Here is a 20585-nt window from a genome sequence, read left to right on the forward strand (position 1 = left end):
TCAAAGTTAATGCTGTGAATGCTATGAATGGTTGAGCAATACAATGACCTTTGTGTGCTTGAATGGCCTGAGTCCTAAGTAACACTGACTGTAACTCTTCTAGTGTTGGAATTTTATGTTGAATGGCAATACTCTAGACTAGATTCTTGTATCCCTCTCCTAGTCCATTCAAGATGACTTGAACCATCTCTATAGGATTATAGTCTCTCCTACTGCTATGAGTTGATTGTTGTAATCCTTGATCCTGAGTACGGAAGCATGATTGGTTTCATTGCTATTGTAGAAACTCTGGTTGATTTGGTTTCTCAATGTGAGAATCCTGGACGTGTTCTTAGACTCATAAAGGGCTACGAACATATCCTAGGCTTCTTTGGATGTCTTCACTGTGTTGAGCTATCCAAGCATGACATCTTGTGCATTCTGTTTAATCAAATGACATGCATATTTGCCTTTCTTGTCTCATTCTTCCTATGCTCGAGCAATGGTAGGATCTACTATAGATGTGGATATAGTTGGTGTAGGTCTACACCCTTTAGCTTGTGTAGTGACAATGATGGGAGTTGTTGCTGGACCGTCACATACTCCCATTTGTCTTATGTAGTGGCAATGGTGGGAGTTGTTGCTAGATCGTCACATACTCCCATTTGTCTTGAAGTACAAGAATGGTCTCCATTCGATATCTCCAAATGTCATAGTTGGAGTTTTCTAACTAAGTAGATGCCTCCAAATTGAGGTTACTAGTAGTAGACATGATGAAAGATAGTACTCAAAGTGCTTGTGAAAACATTATCTGAATCAATTGCAAAACATTGTTTATATCAATTGCAATCTAAACTGTCGGTGAAGATGGAATTGTAATACATATCAATTTGTTACAAGGCTTGTGGAAAATGATGCCGGGAATAGCAACAAAGAGGCTTTACAAGGATTGAAATAATATGCACAATTCCAAAAAAAAGCCAATAATGCTTTACAATAGTGGCATGTGAGTGCAAAATGAGAAGATGTGCAATTGCCCACTAAACAATCTATCAGTGACTCTAAACACTCTGGAAAATGCTCACTGATCAGAATGTGGTTGGGTTTCACGACATGTGATGATGTGAAACCACATGTGAGCATAGGAACGAATTGGGAATTTTTGGGCATGGCTTTGATTGGTTTCTTTGGAGTTCTCTCCTCTATGGATGAACTACTCTACTCTGATCTGGGGCTAGACCAACTGTCAAGCCATGAAAAGTAGCAAATAATTTATTTTTCTTTTGTTCCTTTCAGGTGTTGGGTTAGATGCATCGATGTAGAGGCTTAAACGTGTGCAAGAAATGGATTTGATGATGAGGCCAAAAAGTGAGCCATACATACACCAAACTATGTGCATGATATATTGAGCACGTAGAGCACAAAAAATCAAGCATTTTTCCTTTTTGGAGCACCCTCAAATTCTTCCTGGATCAAGAGATATGGATTGATCTAGGTGGAGGGGCAAAAAAGGAGAAATGATGATGTGGTAGCTGTGTTCACATGGGAAGGTTGTACCTCGCAAGGGGTGTGCCTATGGGGGACTATGTGTGAGGTGGCCAACTGGGTGCATATGCAAAGAGAAGAGTGTGCTTGCCAAGGGGAAACTGTGTGCCACATGTCAGTGATGATGATATGGCACTGTTGATGTGGATGATGATGTGACATGTTGACATGGATGATGACAGGTCTGATGAAGTGGCTTTCTTATATGGCAAATGATGTGGATTGCTGATGTGGCTATTGATTGGTCAACACTAAGGTGGTAATGGTGACTCAGCAGATGACATGGTGTCGATGCTGATGAGCACTAGTACTATGTATGCTATCGTGGAAGAGGATAGGGTGCCACGTGGTGTGGGGGCTAAAGGACACTATGCCTTAACCCCGGTTATGTACAATACTCAAACACATACATATATGGATGACATAAAAGATTAGGGTGTTCTGTATACACCAAAACTTGAATGGCTCTCTTATGACTCTCCCTCTCTCTCACCCTCTTCCGTTCTGCTACCATTGAGAGTAATCCCAACTAGTATCAGAGCACAGGTGGTCTATCTGATGCTTGTGGGTGGTCTAGTTGAGCCCGTGTGTGTGTGCCTGGAGCCTGGAGTCTACTGCAGCTCTGTGGGAGGATAAAGCGGTGTTGTTTGAGTAGTCTAGGTGGTATTGGAACCTTGTGGAAGCTTGCAAGTGGTTTCTAGAAGTCTTTGAGTGGTTTTCTACAAGCCTACAGGTGGATTTGAGCAAAAAAGACGTTTTTTGATGATTTTTCTATTCCTTTCGACGATTGAGAGTCCGGAATGACCTTTAGAGGAATCCATTGCCTACTTTTGGTGTCCATTGGACTTTGGGCATTTGAAAACCCCTTCATTCTTGAATTTGGGATCATTTTATTGGATTTTTGACGTACTATCTTCGCTTCAACGCTTTTCAACCAGTGTGTTGGAACTTAAGTTTGAAGCAACCATTCGCAGATCCGTCAATTCTGATGGACTCAAGAGGTCCTAAAACTTTTGTGTTTCTCATCATTTGCACTCTAGTGGAGTTTACAAATAGATCGGTTTGCAAAAATGTTTTTCAATCCGTGTGTTGGACCTGGTGATTGGGACAATTGTTTCCAAAACCGTTTGTTCCATTGCGTTCCGCAGGCCCAAAAACCCTACTTGTCAGCTCTTATGTGATTCTGTGGAGATTTGAAGAAGTTCCGTCTCTCTAAGATGTCGAATCGTCTATTTCTCTGTTTCTCTGTCAAAAATCCATTCAAAGGTTCAAACCTTTGATTTTTGATTACAGGTTAATTGCAAGGGTTGACTCCCCGTTTCATGTTCATCGGTTGGGATTTTGGAGTTCCAATAGGAGATAGATATTTGCAAATTATCTTGTTGAGTTCGATTATGTAGTGACACCCATGTTTTGAGGCATCTCAAGTATTATTTTTAGTAGCAGTCATTGCCGTGGGGCCATGATGTTTGAGACATACCTTATGTAGATCACTCAAGTTGCAGTTTGAGCCATGTGCACTCATTCGTGGTTTGAATTGAGTTACGGTGGATGCTTTATTGGCCATTTGGATGCATTGAAATCCTTGTTAAATGCGCTGATAGGCCCAAATTGCCTTGTGAGATGCTTTATTGAGGACGTTTAACACACAAATGCTATTTGATGTTGAGGGACAGCTTTGACACATTGCAGTTGATGTAGTGCTATGCTCTCTTGAATGAGACATTATTGATGCTTATTCCCATGGATGGTGTTTATGCTTGAGGCATTTGGCTCCTATTGGCATTGGGTTTGCCATTGCTTTGTCATTACATGTTGGCATTTTCTTTTGGGCCAGATTTGCTCATAGAGATGCTTAGTATATGCACATGAGTCAGATGCATTTTGATGCTTTTGGTGATATTACCCTCCATTTGGCAGAAATATTTGGGTGCACCTGATATTTCATGTGATTATTTCTTGTAGCAAGCACTAGCATTTGGGAATTTGCTTTATTTTAATCATGGCATCCTCTTCCATGTCTGAAAAGGAGTTTTGAAGCATTAAAAAGTTTGATGGGACAAACTTTTTTCTGTGGCAAGAATAGATAAGCGATATGCTTCTTCAAAAGAAGTAGATTAAACCCTTGGAAGGGATTGCAGCTAAGCCTGCAGCTATGTCTGAGGATGATTTGAATGAGTTGGATGCATTAACAAAGTCTACTATTAGACTTCATCTTGGAGAGTCAGTTTATTTCACAGTAGTAAATGATCAGACTAAGGAAAATTTGTGGAAGAAATTATGTGCCACTTATGAGAAGGAAACTACCTGTAATAAAGTTTACCTCATGAAGAGGTTGTTTGAGTTGCAGATGAAGGAAGGGTTCTCAATTCCTTCTCACTTGAATGAATTCAATATTATTTTCCACTAGCTTTAAGCTCAGAAGCTGAATTTTGATGCGGAGACTAAGGCAATATTTCTCTTATGTTCATTGCCATCCTCACGGGATACCTTCCATACAACTGTCAATAACTCTGCACTTGGTGGAGTACTAAAGTTTGATGATGTTGTTGGTAGCTTGTTGGCCGAGGAGATTCGATGGAAGTCTATGGATGGCAACAAGTAGGATGCAGCCTTCAATGTGCAAAGGGACAGACCATAGTTGAGGGGGAAGTTCCAAGAAAGAGGGAAGTGTCGTAGCAAATCCAGGGCACAGAACATTGAGTGTTACCACTGTGGCAGCCACATGAAAAAGGATTGCTACAAGTTGGAGAAAAAGAATGCAAATTGGGGCACAAATAAGAAGGAAGAGAGTCCAAGAGAGGACAAAGAAAAAGTGAAAATCGAGGAGATCAATGCAGTCATCAACATTGATGATAGTGACAATGACATTCTCTTCATGTCTAGTCTACCTGCAGAGCTTCTTGCCACTTCAGATGATGCATATTCCCAAGATTGGATTTTGGATTCTGGTGCTTCATTCCATGTTACTCCCCTTGGGGAATGGTTGTAATGTGGCCACTTTGCTGCAGAGGGAAAAATTCTCTTCTCAAACTTAACGAAACTCAGTAGCAGCGGTGGCAAAAGATTCAATCCATTCTTCCTATTGAGTCAACACTTGCTATTGTGAATCTACTATAAGATGGTAATCCTTAGCATTGTTATATTTTCTTAATATTGCTTCTTCATAGCCTCATGCTAGTGGTTGGGTATTGGATTCCCGTAGGCTATCAAGCTTGGCTTGCATCTTCTTCTACTCTGTAGCAGTCTTCATCATAAAATGCATCTTCTTCTACTTTGCCTTATAGCAATCGGTCTCATCATTAACGCCCCTAATAAATTGGTTGTGCTTGTGCTCATGCTCTTGTGAACAAGTTATTTTGGAGGAAACCGGTGAAAAATTATGTGTTGCACTATGCAAGCAACTTCCAACCCTTTCCTTGAAGTTCATGCCAATTGGCCCTTTTCACATCCCAAGGCACATCGTCATCAAAATGAAATAAGGGCACAATGTCCTCACTTGGTAGCACGTCTGGGATGTGACAGTAAGAAATTTTTGTGTGGTGAGTTTGGGGATTGAATGGTGAGTTCTTGTTCTTCTTAGCTATTTCCGTGGAACCTGCTTCATTTGACACATGGAGTTTCCTGATTGCAGCTACTGTGCTTGGGTAAATCAATTGGGACATGATAGCCTTCTTCATCACACTCTTTGGAACCTAGGGTAGATCACTCGCACCTCATAGTTTACTAATTTTTCCCTTGACCTTTGGATTCAATGTGTATACAACCAAGGGTAATTCACCTGTACTTATTTCTCTTATTGGGTCACCCAAATATTCGGTGCCTATCTCCCTATCTTCAATCTATGAGATTGGATGTCCCTTGGCAACCCTCTGCTCATCCGCTTTCATCCTCTTAGTGCCCTCATCTCCATCCTTTGTATCTTTCTTTTGCTTTGGGTGAAGTGAGAGCGATGACGATGACTATGAAGAGAACAACTATGGAGGGGGACTATCGAAGAGGATAAGGGCAGAAAATACAGAAAAACCACTGAAAAACATAAAGAAAAGAGTTTGAAATGCCATTTTGGTCCGTATGCTGATATCTAAAGTCATTGGAAAGGATGCACAATTGGATAAGCTATTGCATGTGACACATCAACTGAGTGATCCTCATGTCCACCCAAGGATGACTCCCAGACAAAGTCTAGATTAAGAGATCCCTTACCACGTGGTAGTTCATCATTCATTCTTGGTCTACACACTATGACTAGACAACAAGCTGAGGTCCAGATATGATTTCGTTTGGCTTCCTTTACCACGTGATAGTTCATCATGCATTCTTGGTCTACACACTATGACTAGACAAGATGAGGTCGGTATGGTTTCATTCGACTTCCATTGCAAAGCTTGGGAAACACCTAGCCTTGCAGATCCTTCAACTTTACTATATGTTATTGAACACCTTGAGCAACTTGTAGGGCCCCATTCAATTCCACTATGATATTGGTATTTAATGGCCCTAGCTTGGGATTATACAACAAAATGAGCATGCCTCTTGATGTTCTTTCATACAATGTATTGGTCATGCCAAGCGTTCCTTCTTTATTAAATCACATGTTGTGGCTAGGATGCTCGGATGTGCAGCTCATCTAGCACAATTAGCTACTGCAGTCGTCTCTAAATTGCGTGAAGTTCCCCAAGTTGATGCTTGGCATCTACTTGGAGAATTGGAACCAAAAGGTCCAAGGGCACCACTGCTTCTAAATAAAAAGCCATTCTGAAAGAGGGGAGATTGGTGGTTATCTTATACACCATTCTTATATGCCGAGAGTGTAGCATGTAGCTTGGTATCCCAATCTTGGTGAGTACTGCCTTATAATCTCAAAAAGAAAAATGGGTTATGCTGCGAGACCCAAATTATGCCATAGGGCCTTGGATTCTACCCACTTGGTAGCATGATCCATGGCCACAAAAATATACTTGTGCTAAGTGTAGTGTTGTGTTTTTTAAAGGAACCATGTAATCCAAGCTCTAGCATTGGAATGCTTCCACTGCTTGACTTGGTTGTACTGGCATATAACCCTATGGAAGCAATCTCCATGTTTGTTGATAGACATCGTATTCAACACACTGAGCATGTGCATCTTTGAATTAAGTGTTCTTTCATAGCCCTACCTGCAAAACCTTGTGAATAGGTCAACTTGCCATTTAAATTACCTCCAACTAGCCCAGTATTTGCCTCGATAAGTACTAGTGCTTTATCCCATTGCCTAAGAACTCCATTTTCTCCTCAGCAACACAACTGACCAATTGTACTTCCAGGCTTCAGATCCAAGTGCTTTGCCCTTATGCATGTGCTCATGAAAGGCTCCTTGTGACAAGTACTATAGCCTCTCATCATACAAAGTCCGTAGCAAACAAATTTGCATGTGGAAGGTCAATAGTTACTCCTTAAGTTTCATATGAGGTAGGAAATTGGGACAAACAATGTACACTTGCACGGGATTTTTCTCATATATGAATGATTTTGAAATTGAATTTTTGTACCAATAGCATCCATTTCACCAAATGCCCCTGAATTAGTGTTTTATTGATCAAATGGAGCAACACTTGATAATCAATACAAAAGATGAATGCATTTTTGAGAAGATAGTGCTAAAATCTTGGACACTATAAACCATCCCAAAAGCCTCACGCTTTGTAGTGTTAAAGGTACACTCGAGTGGCATCAGTTTAATAGGCTTAATTAATAGACAGGTTAATCCACCCCTGACTCCAAGCTTGGCGTTTGGTGTCAGTGCATAGTGCTTGGCAGGAGGATGCCCTCCCTTGCAATCCTAGGGACCCTTGGTGTAAATTGCCTACTTGATGCTTGGGATGTAGAGCTAGATGTTAGTTCTATCATCATGGGGTCTGTGCTACATGGGCAAAACCACATAGAGATGGGTGAGAAATACAAGCATTGTGCAAGAATCCGAATTGGAATCTAGAGATATGAAATGATAGTCGTATTCTGAATAGAACACTCGATTACAAAGAGTTGTAGCAACAGACTCAATACTTACTCTCTCTCTCTCTCTCTCTCTCTCTCTCTCTCTCTCTCTCTGCACCACACTCACTGAGAACAACAAGACTCTAATTGAGACTGTACCTAACAAGACAAAACTAGACTATGGGAGTGAGCCCCTAACTCAAACTCTACACACCTATATTTGTATGGAATTAGAACTTAGGTGGGTGAGATGTACCGCCTTCCAAAATTAGATTTGGGAACCTATAGAACCACTGCTACTTATTGGTTTCCAGTGTAATGTGTGTTGTCCCTTCCTACTAACTCAGGCTTGCAGTACTTGGCGTCATGGAGTTGGTTCAATTTTACCCACATTTGTATTCATGGTCTCGATCTGAGCTAGCCATGGTAACCTGCATGGTCTCGACCCGAGTTGGCCAAAGTGACTTGAGGCTAACATTACTCTTGTCCTTCTCTATTCTCATGGATAACTCTTGTTGTTGCAAACTTGTGTGGTTGGTTGTATGCCAACCAAGGACAAGTATAGCATAAACCCTTTCAATAGTTCCATGAAATGTTTCAATAAGAACATTCATTGATTGTACACACTTCTTCTTATTGCTCCCCACCAACCTAGCTCTTTGAATGTGATTAGCCTCATCCATTATTGAATGGTGAGTTTAGTCACCAACCCTCTATAGCCCATTTCAAGCATGTTGACCAAAAGCATGGCCTATTGTTGCTATCCACCTTGTTACAAGTACGAGTTGAACACTGAGAATCTTCACCCTCACAAGGACGTCATGGTGGGTGACCCTCCTTCACCTATCTTCAAGTTGAACAATTGATTTTGAATCACAATGATTCTCTTTATGCCCTTGGTTTCATAAAGATCCTATAAGATCTTTTGTGCTTCTTGTGCCATATATCACCAAATCTATAGTCATCCTAATAATCATGGAAAGCATGACTGCATTCCTCAAGCTTCACCCTTCATCTTATCCAGAGCTTTTGAAATTGAGATCTCACCCATGGCATCCAACTCATCGACAAGTTTTGGCTATGTGACTTCCATCACTCCCTAGCCACTGGATGACTACTACAAACCTTTACTTTGCATGTAGGGTATTTGTTTCCCTCTAGCTTCCTAGACTCTCCAAAGTCCTAAATGACTATACTAGATCCCATGTTATGGTATAGATGACTTGAAGCCGTTTCGACATATTACTGCACTTACTACATGTCAACCTTCTCGAAATGTGGATGCTCCTTTCTCCTAGACAAGGTCTCCACCCTTCACGGAGAAGGCCCATCCTTTTTGTTGATCTCCAAGAAACCATAGCTCTCAAGCGCTTGGCTTTGATACCATGTTAGCAAAAAGAATTGCTTACTATAGCCAATCCTACGTAGAGGAATAAAGCAAGGTCTTGAGTTATCACAAAAAAAATTTAATGCCAACTCACTTCAAGTGCTTATAGAGTAAAGCCAGAGTAAAACCATTAGATATGGAGAGAATACACACAAATATTCAGTTAACTAATCTCATAAATAGAACTAATGTATTTACTACAAAGTATAACCAAAATTGTGACAACACCATCATCAAACATACAATGAAGTAAATCAACAAGAATAGGCTCTATGTGCTGATGCTATTAGTGTAGACCTCTCCTAGATCATCATCGTTGGCTACTCTAGGTGAGTCTGGTAGTACTCTTGCTGTGCATTGCACTCTGGTCTTCTATAGTGGGTAGATTTGCCCCTTTTTTGTGCTATGAGAACCTCTTCTACTGCACTCTTTCGCAAGTTGCTGGTCTGCACCAAGGAAGAGGATGAAATGCATAAGCCAGTAGGCCCTACGAACATGGTTGACCAGCAGACTGAGCTGGCCAACCATCCCATAGACTGGGCTAACCCAATATACCCCCCCAATCTAGTTTATCTCTAGACCTAATTATGCCTATATAAGCACCTCATCCAATCGCCTTCTTTTAGGTCTGGTCCCTTTGTAGTGGCCTATATATCTCCACGATCTAACCCATAGAATAGGCCGACCCAATCTGTGGTATTGTTGTTGCCAATGTAGCTGTTGTAGGCACTATTTGTTGTTTGCACCCCTCTGGGATCAGTTTCAACCTTGTTGCCCTGTCCTAACAGCTCTTCCAACCTATCATAGGCCTCTTGTACTTGTTGTACCCATTTTTTATGCTATTATACTTCTTCCAATACCTCCTGCAATAAACCAAGAACTAGCCCAATTCTTTTTTCCCTATAGAATACCTCCTGTCTTCTCTCGAGTGTTGCCCATGTAGCAACATGTTTGTGCCCACATGGCAATCCTCTCACTTATATTCCTACAAGTGTTAATTCATGTTGCACTTCTCATATGGGGCCTAATAGGTTGGGCATTGACCCTATTTATCCAACACCATTATGGCATACTACAACATTGAATAGCTGTTGCGTGAACCCCAAAATGCTTCGTCACTAGAATCACCCAAGTCGAAACTAAATTGCTTGAACCTTACTTTATGATTACCTGAACCCCAAAATGCTTTCTTAGAATCACCCAAGCCCAATGTAGCCAAGCCTAAGCTCAAACCACATAAGAGCTCCTAAATACCAATTGCTTTACATCTAGGAAATCTAGATGTAAAGCACACCCTTTACATGCTAATATGTTTCTCAAAGATGCGCAAGGCCTAATATTATACTTGAAAATGATTAGGATATCATTTAAAAATTGATATAAAATGTAGTATGGATTTGGACTTTGGCATTATCTAAATTAAAATACACAATGGCATCCATTTTTTAAATATGAATGTAATTCCTTGCTTAGAGTTAATTTGATGTGAGTGACTTGAATTTGGACCTAATAAGTTACTCATTGATATTCTTTGTTTCTTTTTCTTTAAAATCTTCTATTTAGTTTTTGCTTTTTTACAAAGATTCTCGATGTTTGGATTTGATCTATGATTTGTTCGCCTACTAGCCAATGCATGGATCCAAATTGAAAGTGAGAGGACAATATCCCAAATTTCACATTAGAGGGAGTCCCAAAGTATTCATTTCAATTTGATAATTGCTTCTTCATATGATTGCTATTAAATATACTCCTTGTGATGTTCGCATGAGGGATTGGGTTTTACTAGACCCTAGTTCTTGTCCTATGTTCATTGTTTGTTTTGGTTTGATGAATACTATAATTGTATATAAAGACATGGCTTATTGTGTGGCCCTCAAGAAATTCATGTTAAAAGCAAAAAGTCATCAATTTGTTAACAATTCGAACAAATAGTTCTAAAATTTCATCCTCCTCCATGTTGTGAACTAGTTTTTCCCTTTGTGGACTAGTTTCTTCTCTTCACACACTCATGGGGTTATGTCATAAAGAAGGCAAACGTACAAATCAGCTTCAGCGCTGACATAAGAACCAAGTCGAGGGAAGAAGGAAGTAGAAATTTAAAGAAAGAGAGGGTGATCAGCGCTGACATAAGCACCAAGTTGAGGGAAGAAGGAAGTAGAAATTTAAAGAAAGAGAGGGTGAAGAAGAAAGGAGCATGGAAGGATTTTCATGCGTACAAGCATGACTTGGAGGGGCAAGTGAGTCAAACAAGAGCCTAATTTTATTAGGGCTTTAAATTTAGGCGGGGTAATCCGTGTGACGTGGAAGATGCACATGGAAAGTCTGTCACAAGCAATATCAACACATCTTCTGTTGTTTCTCATTCCTCGTTTCCCTCGACTTTTCAACATGCTCTGTAGTCTCATCTTTCCTTGCAAACTCTCGCAATGCTTGGGCGTAAAGCTCTACCATTTCCACGCTTCAGCTTCACGTAGCAAAGACCCCCGTTTCCCTCCCTTCTCTTGCGAGCAATAGCGAGAGAAAAGACCGCCTGCCTTATCGCCCAAGATGCTCACAGAGATTGGGCTCCCTTCGTTGCGACCGAGTTGAATCTCTTCTATCCCCCCAGCTAGAGAGAAACTGTGTCTTCGTATGTCCGGTTTCGCTAGAATACTCAGGAACTGCTTCCGCTTTGCGATTATGGGTTGCATCCTCCTCGCTCAAGGTTGCCTCTACTTCTTATGCCTTCCGGTCTGCATCTTCTCCGCCTGCACGATTGGGAGACTTTGTGACTAGCCGAACGCGTTCAAGCTCGATATGATAGCGCGAGGAGCGTTCGTCGACAAACCGGCGACTTTTTCACACACAAAATTCTTGCCCTTTCTGAGGATAAGCCGGGCCGGGCATGCTGAGCTATCAGGTGTGTTTTTCATGGACTTAGCTTTTGGTGTACGTAGGTGTATTTCCCTTTACAAAGGCACTGTGGGGGATTCTGGAACACTCACGGGCGCGCCTTTTTACTGGCAGTAACAGTAGGAATTCACGATCCTCGCTGAGCTGCTGTTATTGAGGCAATACTGTCTTGAGATTGCGCTCTTGTAGAGCGTTGGAAGCAAGGACGATAAAAGGGAAGACTGGTCCGAAGCAGGGGAAGCGGGACAATTTGAGCAAAGAATGGGGAGGGGAAGGTAGGAGGAGGAGGAGGAGGAGGAGGAGGAAGATGTGCGAGCTAGGGCCGGTGGGTGTGGTGCTGAGCGTGGCATTCGCGGGGTTTGTGGTGGTGGTGGGGGTGGAGGTGTATTATGTAAGGAGGAAGAAGAGGAGAATTGCGTCTCAAGGATTGGAGGCGGGGGTGTCGGGGGCGGGGGGGGACGGGGGGGCGGTGTCGGGGGAAGGAGGTGGGCAATGGGTGAAGCTAAAACTGGGGGAGCTGTGGAGGAAGTGGGGGAGGGGAGGGGGCGAGGCGGCAACAGGGGGCGGAGGTGTGGCGGAAGGAGCGACGGAGGAGCGTGGATGTGACGAGGAGGAGGAGGAGGTGGAAGAGGACATATTGAAGCTGGTCGGGTTGTATGGGCCGCCTCGCCTACTTTTCACCATAGCAGAGGAGACGACAGAGGAAATGGAAGAGGAGGCCAGGTGGTGCATCAGTACTCCGCCTTCTTCGCCAATTTACGCCACCCCCCTTGGCTCTCCTGGCCTTGCTCCTTTGCCTAAACCTTCATTCCTTGACTATTCCTCCTCCTCCTCCTCCTCCTCCTCCTCCTCCTCCTCCTCTGAGACACTCACACCATCCTCAGCCTCCTCTCCTCCCCCCCCCCTTCGCCTCCACCTCAATCGCCACCCCCTCTTCTCTCTCTTCGAAGAATCCTCTTCCACTTCCTCCTCCTCCTCCTCTGCCTCCTCCTCTTCCACCACACCTCCCCCCTCCTCTCCTCCCTCCTCCGCCCCCAACTCCTCCCGTCTCCCCCTCGCGCTCCTTCTCGACCCTCCCCCCTCGCCCTCCTCCTCCCTCTACATCCCCAGTCTACACCTCACCAAGCCAACTCCACCTCCCGCTTCCGCCACCTTTTTTTTGCATCAATTTCCTCCCCGCGCCCTGCTCTTACAACACGGCACATTGCGCGAACCTGGATTCAAACTCGACACCTTCCCGTCCCCCACTTCTCCACGCCTTCGCTCTGCCCTTCCGCCTCGTCCAAGCCTCTCTCGTCTACATTTGGGTGGGGATCAGCCGGACAGTCCCCTGTGATCAATCTAGTTTCTGGAGCATGACAGTGAATTGGAAGCATACAGGTTTCAGGAAAGCTCAATGTGTCTGAATTCACTCGTGTCACGTGATTTAGTTTCTGTTTCCTTCAGCGTTGGATATTGGATGGGGCTTCGCCTTAAAATCTAGTCCATTCACCGTCGCCTTCCATTCAATCACCGAAGTGCATGACATTCCATTGGCCGTTGTTTTGAGTTTGACTCCTATCTCTTAAGCATCGTGTTTTGTAGCCTCCTTGCAAGTTGCATTCTGCGTTCAGAAGTAGATCTTCAGAGCCTAATATTATCAACGTCATTCACTCGTCAATTGCCAATTTGATTGCTTCTCATGGAATAGAATCGGAAATTTACTAGCTTATCTTTAAAATGTTTCCATTGCCAGTTACGTTACCAATGACCTCCAACGTAGCAAAGGGTATGCCAAACCATGTGACGTCCAATCACAATGTTCTGTCATCGACGTCGGATAATGAGGAAACCAAATTGATGCTCCGCGATGATGACAACATCACCAAGCTCCTCTCTCGTGTGCATGGCGCAAACTCGCAAGTTAGAGTTCTGAGTTCTCATTATATGTTGAAGAGAAGCACCTGCTTGCTTTTGGGGTTCATAATGCAATCATTTTGAAGACTTCCACTCTTGCAACCTGATGGTACTTATTCCGACGCTCCTTGCACAGGCAACGGAGTCATAGAAGGAAGTGGAGTTACGTTGGTCCCCCTTTCCTACAGGATCGGTCATTAGGTAAGCTTGGTCATTGGATAGATGCTTTTGCTTCCTCGATCACATATTTCAACCTTTCACTCGCTGTTCTCTCTCTCTCTCTCTCTCTCTCTCTCTCTCTCTCTTTAGGGGCTTGAGAGTTCTTTTCTCCCAAAACAAAAAACAAAAAGCCTTATAATAGTTGTGGTCCATTTGCATCATGTTGGAAAGATATAAAGACACATTGATGCCTATGAATGTTCAACACATCTATGCCACATCTATGCCTAAGAATGTTCAATCTTTCACAATTGTGGCATAGGTAGCCCTAAATCAACCACAAGATTTCATAGTTTCCTATAGAATGTAGTGTTCATGTGAAAGTTTTTGGGCAAGACTTAAATCTCCATTGGAACTAGTTTCTATAGCGTTGAGATATGTTTTCTAGGGCAAGGCATTATACTTGGCATCTTAGGTGTGTTAAGACATGTTTGTGCCCTTGTTATAGAAAACACGAATAGCATGACGCATCCACGATGTGTGATCTGCTATGTTGGGTCTCAAGGTGGGGTATTAAAATGTCTTTAATTCAAGAACTAAAATTTCAAGTTTTTAGACCCCCTCCACTGTACACATGGCTTGGCTTAGCCGTATGCTTAGTTTACTCAAGGATTTAGCTAGATCAACGGCTGATCAAGGGGCAAAGCATTTGCATAAAAAATCTACCTCCCCCCCCCGCTCCTTCTCCAAAAATACATGTGCATGCTCTCTCTCTCTCTCTCTCTCTCTCTCTCTCTCTCTCACATGCACGCACGCACACACATGGGGCACTAAAACCTCTCTCTTGGTGGTATGCTTTCTTTACAAATCTCAATACTTGAACACTTTATAAGCAATAGATCTCATTAAGACCTTAGTATTGCTTTTAATTGGGAAAAACGTTTTAACTTAAGCCTTAGCATTGCATACCTGTGTGTGTGTGTGTGTGTGTGTGTGTGTGTGTGTGTGTGTGTGTGTGTGTGTGTGTGTGTGTGTGTGTGTGTGTGTGTGTGTGTGTGTGTGTGTGTGTGTGTGTGTGTGTGTGTGTGTGTGTTATATGAAGCCATCCCCCACCATGGCACCTTCAGTCTCGACTTCTCTTTCTTGCTTTTGTAAGCTTGCTACCAAACTAGGTTTTAAGGGATTCTTCCAAAAAAATGGTTGTTTTTACCTTACTAAATCAACAAAGATCAAAACTCTTTATTGCTTTGATACTTTTCTCAATTACAACCACCTCCTACTTGACTTTTGTATCATTAAGGCTAGCCCATGTTGCTGGACCCAATCTAAAGGCATCCCCATGGGTTTCTCATGCTCCCCTCTTTGGTGATACCTTTATCTTACCTTGTTCGAATTCAAATTCATAAAGAAAACAACACGACTTGGTCATTCCCACCTCCTCTCTCAATTCCTCCATACCTTTAGATATGTTGACGACATCCTCTTTATCAACCGATAATCCTTCCATCACAAAGTTTCTTGACCCTTCTAGACCACTCCATGAAGGCCACACACACACACACTTTCTACCCCTTCTTCCTTTTCTCTCTCCCTTTATTTATTTTCTCTATACACCCTTTATTTATTTTCTCTACATGCCCCTCCATTTATTTATTTTCTCTACACGCGCCTCTCTCTGTTTTTTTCTCTCCCTATAACCCCCCTTTTTTCTCTCTTACTTCACTACCTAGCTCCTATTACACTCCCTAATTTTCTCTCGCTTACCTCTCCCAAACTACACTCTCCAACTAACCTAATTATTTTCTCTAGCTAACCTTTTGTCTCTATTTTTTCTAGATTTTATTTTCCCTAACCGAACTCCACAAAACCCACCTAACCATACTCTACAAAACCCAACTAACCAAAACGCACACAAACATACTTTCTACTTCTTCCTCGCTTCCCCCCCCCCCCCCTCTTCCCCTTTTTTTATTCTCCTTACTTTCCTTAATTATTTTCCTTTCCTTCCTTAATATCTCCTTATTTCCTTAATTTTTCCCTTTTTTTTGTTTTTAAACTTCCTTTAATATTTTTTCCTGTTCTCCCTTTTTATTTTTCTCTTGAGTTCTTTAAAATTTTCCTATATTTTTCCTAGTTCTCTAAAAGTTTCCTATATTTTTCCTATCTTCTAATCTTTCTTATTTGTAATTAAAATCTTTACTTTGTAATTTACTTATCTTCCTTATCACCTAAATTAATTATTTTTTTATCCTTTTATTTCTATTTTACTTTTTCCTAGTTTATACCTTCTAAATATTCTTTTGCCCCTTTTTAAAAAAAAAATCCTCTTCCCACAACCCCCTCGTCCTGCCGCCCCCTCTCTCTATCTTCTCCTTTTTTTCATTTTTCTCCTTATTTCCCTTCCTCCCTCCCCCCCCCCTCTCTCTCTCTCTCTCTCTCTCTCTCTCTCTCTCTCTCTCTAACCTCACTCACCTCTACCTAACCCCACTCCCTAGCTACATTTTTCCCCCACCCCGACTACTCACATTTCGACTCCCTTTCCTGACTATTCATGTTTTGTCTCCCCCACTGACCCTATCGATTCACTTCTCATCCCTCTAGTCACCCCCGACTTGGCCTCTCCAGCCTTTTTAACCTCCTTCTCCCTGCATTTTTTCCCATCCGTTCACGATTATCCTAGCTACTGTCTACGTTGCTCTGTAGTTTGACCTAGTTCATGCCCTCTAGTTTGCCACCATTCGTTGCCATTCACTGACCACAACCCTCTTCTTCGCCACCATTCGTTGCCATTCCCTGACCATAGCCCACGCCATTACTCTCTCATTCACACGCCTCCAATCCTCCCTTCTTCTCCTCGATTGCCTCATGTGCACTGCCCTTCATCTCATTACTCCTCCCATACATGCTATTGGTTCTTGTGCCTTGGCTACCACCTCCTACTCTCGTGCTACGGCATTGGCCCCGTCTCCTATGCTGCATCTTTTCCTCCGCTGATGACTACCTCCTAAGCACTACCCTCCGTCGCTTGCTAGTCTTCTTGTGATTCGGACCACCTCCATTTTGCCGTCGAAGTGTCTTGCAATTGATCCAACTAGCACGATACGGACTCTGAGATCATTATTACCTTTTTTACACATGCCCCCCCCCCCCCCCCCCCCCCCCGTCCCCTTTCTTCTCTCTTCAAATACCATTCCCCCTCTCATATCCCTATGTTAACCCCCCCAGTTTCATTCTTATATCCTTTCTTAAACATCCCCCTTGCTTTATCTCTTTCTTTAACAATTTTTAAATAAACCCCCTTTCCCCACTTTCAAATTAACTCTCTACAAATATTATTTTTTACTTCCTTAGCCCATTTAATTATCTTTATTTTTTCTTTTTGGCTTACTTTTATTTAGATTTTCTTTTTAATCACTTATATTCTCCTCTTCTAACCCCTCCCTTTTCACGCCAACAAGGAGCCAAGGGGGGTTGAGTGGTGAGGTAATGGCTTCCTCTAGCGATGGCTGCCCTAGCGAGGGCGTCACTAGCGATGGCAGCCCTAGCTATGGTGGCGTAGACAAGGTTTCTCTGTCTTCTTCTCCTGAAGCTCTCACGTCCCATCCCCCCAATCCCCATCCCATCAGCCTTGTTCCTATCAAACTGGAGTCTAAACTGGAGTCTAATCAGATAGACATCAGGAGTGCATTGGATACCATCATGCAAGATCTAGCTCACGATAAGTGTGATACTCCTCTCCCCCCTTTCACCCTTCACCTGGACAAAAGTGACATTCTTCAACTCAAACAAGGTGGCAAAGAGGTGGACACTCTTCGTAAGTTTCTCTCTGAGTTCAAAACCATTCCAACTAGTAATCTTCTCAGTAACAGCTAGAGCAAAGATAAACCTTGATTTGTCTCCTTTGCTGCAAAGGATCCACGACCCAATGGAGCCCTCAAGCCCGCAGTGCATCAGATCTCGAAAGGGAACCCTGTGTAGGAGCTACCAAAGAGCACCTATGCTAGTGCTGTCTATGGAGGCAGTAGAAGCCTTTTCAAGGCTCCGTCACAAATGTCGAGACAGTCAGCCTAGGAGCAGCTCTCACTATGAGCGAGGAAAATCTTCAGTGGCACCCCGCCCTCCTCAGTTGCAAAACCCGCAAAGCTCCCTTCTGCCGCTGATCCAAATGCTACAAAGGCTTCAGAGCCTCTCAAAGGTAAGATTCCAACAGTCAAAGTATACAATGGACTTCTTAATGAAATGATGAAATGGCTTTGTTCATGCACTCTCATACGATATATTCACAGCCCAAGGCCACCTACACTTTTCTTGGAAGGATGGGTCTGTAACTTCTGGTCGTGTAAAGGTCTGGTTGTCACAACCATTCTTTTCCTTAGGAATGAGTATATCATCTTCATCTTCGAAAAGTCAAAGATGGCGACCAAAAAGGGATGTGGACTATTAGAAATCAGCCTCTATCAGTCCAGCGCTGGGAGCCCTCCTTTAACCCCGATTCCCCACCTCCGTCCAAGGCCCCTATATGGGTTGAATTCCTTGATTTACCATTATCTCTATTTCCCAAATTGAGACTCTCTGCACACCGCTTGTTCCTCGGCGTGGAAGCAGAAAAGTTTATAAGCCCTCGAGGTAACCCTCAAGCATGTGTCCTGATGGACCTCGCTTCTGACCCTCCTAGTGCCATTCACATCCTTGACAGGGACGGAGCTGAGCTGATTCAGAAAGTTTTCTTCAAGAACATTCCTAACTCCTCCTTCCTATGCAGTATGGGAGGGCACTTTATCAAGGACTGCTGTCCGTCTAGAAATAACAGGAAAAAAGAAAAATCAGACACGACCCAACAGGAAACGAAGGACATTTAGTCTCCCACTAAACATCTAGTCCCTTCTCCTCCTATGGAATGGAAGGAGGCTCAGAGCAAGCTAACTGTTGAGAACCCAAGGGGAGAGACGGAAGGGAAAGGTAAAGATGTTACTACGGAAAGGGAAGATCAAATGGAAGATAGTTCTGGTGAGAAAGAATTTGTGGTTTCCACCCAAGACTTCGAGGCACAATTGGAGCAGGCAGAACACGAGTCAGTTGACAAAGAGGGTCCTCCATTCATAGTTGTCAAAGGTAGAAAGGCAATAAGGTTAGGGAAGGCAAAGGCACAAGCGGAGGAAGTAAACGATAGGGGAAAGGAACTCCGTTCAATTGAAAGGGAGAAAAGGAGGATCCTGAGAGGCTTCCTTCTTTCTCCCTAGAAGAGTCCACTAAGCTTTAAGAAGAAGAGAAATAAAAACACTCCTCAATGATGCAAGACAACTTTTCCTTTCTTAGCATCAATGTTCAAGGCTTAACAAAAGACCTCAAGTCCGCCATCCTTAAAGGGTGGTTAAAAACATCATGCCTTAGACCTAATTTGAGGTCAAAGATTCTGGGGATAAGCTACATTGGTAGCTTAGCCAAATTAACAACAAGAGGCAGTGGTTCTGCACCACCCACGAAGAAGGGAGAGGTGGAGCCATTTTAGGTGTAGCTGGTCACCTCATCGAGGCTCTCATGCACCCTCTACCCCTTTTTAAGGCTACCAAGATTGGAGTTGACTTTTCCCACCCCCGACATCGGTGTCCGATATTCTCCAAATCTACGCCCTAATGGCACGAGAGATCGAGCTCCTCTATGGGAGGGGAAGATCCTTCAAAACAGTGCTATTTTACTAAGTGCTTTCAACATGGTGGAATCCCACAAGGATAGATGGAATGACATAGGCAACACACTTAGAGGGAGGGAACTCTCTTCCTGCAATGCCCTCAAAGATTCTCCAGTGCTCATTGACATCTCTGAAGACACCTCTTTCACATGGACCAACAATCAGTCGGGTTCTCTCCACAGGAAAGCAAGGATAGATAGGATGTACTGCTCAAGAGACATCGCTGATGCAGCCTTGTGTACCAAGAGCTTAGCTCTTGCTTCTCTTTCCTTTTCGAATCACAAACCAATCCTAATTACTCTAGAAAAAAGTCAAGGAAAGAGAAGTAAATCATGGTTCAAAGCAAATCCATGTAGACTTTCTTGTCTAGATAACCATTGAGAAATGCATTCTTGACATCGAGCTGATACACATTCCATCTGCTGAGTGTCGCTAGTGATATCAAGAACCGTATGGAATCAATCTTTGCTACTAGAGCATAAGTCTCATCATAATCCTGACCATATTGCTATGCAAATCCTTTTGCAACGAGTCTGGCTTTGTATCTTTGAATATTGCCATCTGGATTGTACTTCACTTTGTATACCCATTTGTTTGCTATGGCCTTCTTTCCTGGTGGAAGGTCGCATAATTCCCAAGTATTATTCTTATACAAAGCATCCATTTCTTCATTCATAGCAATTTGCCATTCTGGCTTGTCTACTGCATCTTCGAAGTACACTAGCTCTTCTGTAGCCATGATGGTAGTCATAAGAGCATAGTTGGTGGTTTCAACCTGAATCGCTTTGCCTTTCTGAGCATATGTCAATCTGGATGGAGGTCTGCTTTTCCTAGTAGACCGTTTGAGCTACTGTGGCTCTGCTTGGGGTGTTGCTGGCAATTCTTTCTCTTCTTCATCAACCTTTTCTATAGATGACTATGAAGTCGATGCTTCCATCTCCTGTGTATTTGAGGTTTTCCATTCTGATTCCTCATCAAAGATTACATCTCTGGAGATAATGACCTTGCGGTTAATGGGATCATATAACTTGTATGCTTTGCTTTCTTCACTGTAGCCAACCATGA

At 42.9% G+C, this 20585-nt stretch overlaps 2 protein-coding genes across 2 annotated transcripts; both read left to right on the forward strand.

The window, feature by feature from the left end:
• The first annotated feature begins 11637 nt into the window (after positions 1-11637).
• On the forward strand, positions 11638-13147 carry LOC147880694 (uncharacterized). The gene is made up of 2 exons (XM_087371092.1): positions 11638-11783; positions 11891-13147. The coding sequence occupies exon 2, from the start codon at positions 12084-12086 to the stop codon at positions 13110-13112; it is 1029 nt and encodes a 342-aa protein (XP_087227218.1). The 5' UTR covers positions 11638-11783; positions 11891-12083; the 3' UTR covers positions 13113-13147.
• Positions 13148-18261: 5114 nt separating this feature from the next.
• LOC147880695 (uncharacterized) lies at positions 18262-18690 on the forward strand. The gene has a single exon (XM_087370656.1). The coding sequence runs from the start codon at positions 18262-18264 to the stop codon at positions 18688-18690; it is 429 nt and encodes a 142-aa protein (XP_087226782.1).
• The last annotated feature ends 1895 nt before the right edge of the window (positions 18691-20585 follow it).

Source organism: Dipteris shenzhenensis, chromosome 32, assembly GCF_047967505.1.
Source record: "Dipteris shenzhenensis isolate YYH24624 ecotype China chromosome 32, Dip_SZ_1.0, whole genome shotgun sequence".
Lineage (NCBI taxonomy): Eukaryota > Viridiplantae > Streptophyta > Polypodiopsida > Gleicheniales > Dipteridaceae > Dipteris > Dipteris shenzhenensis.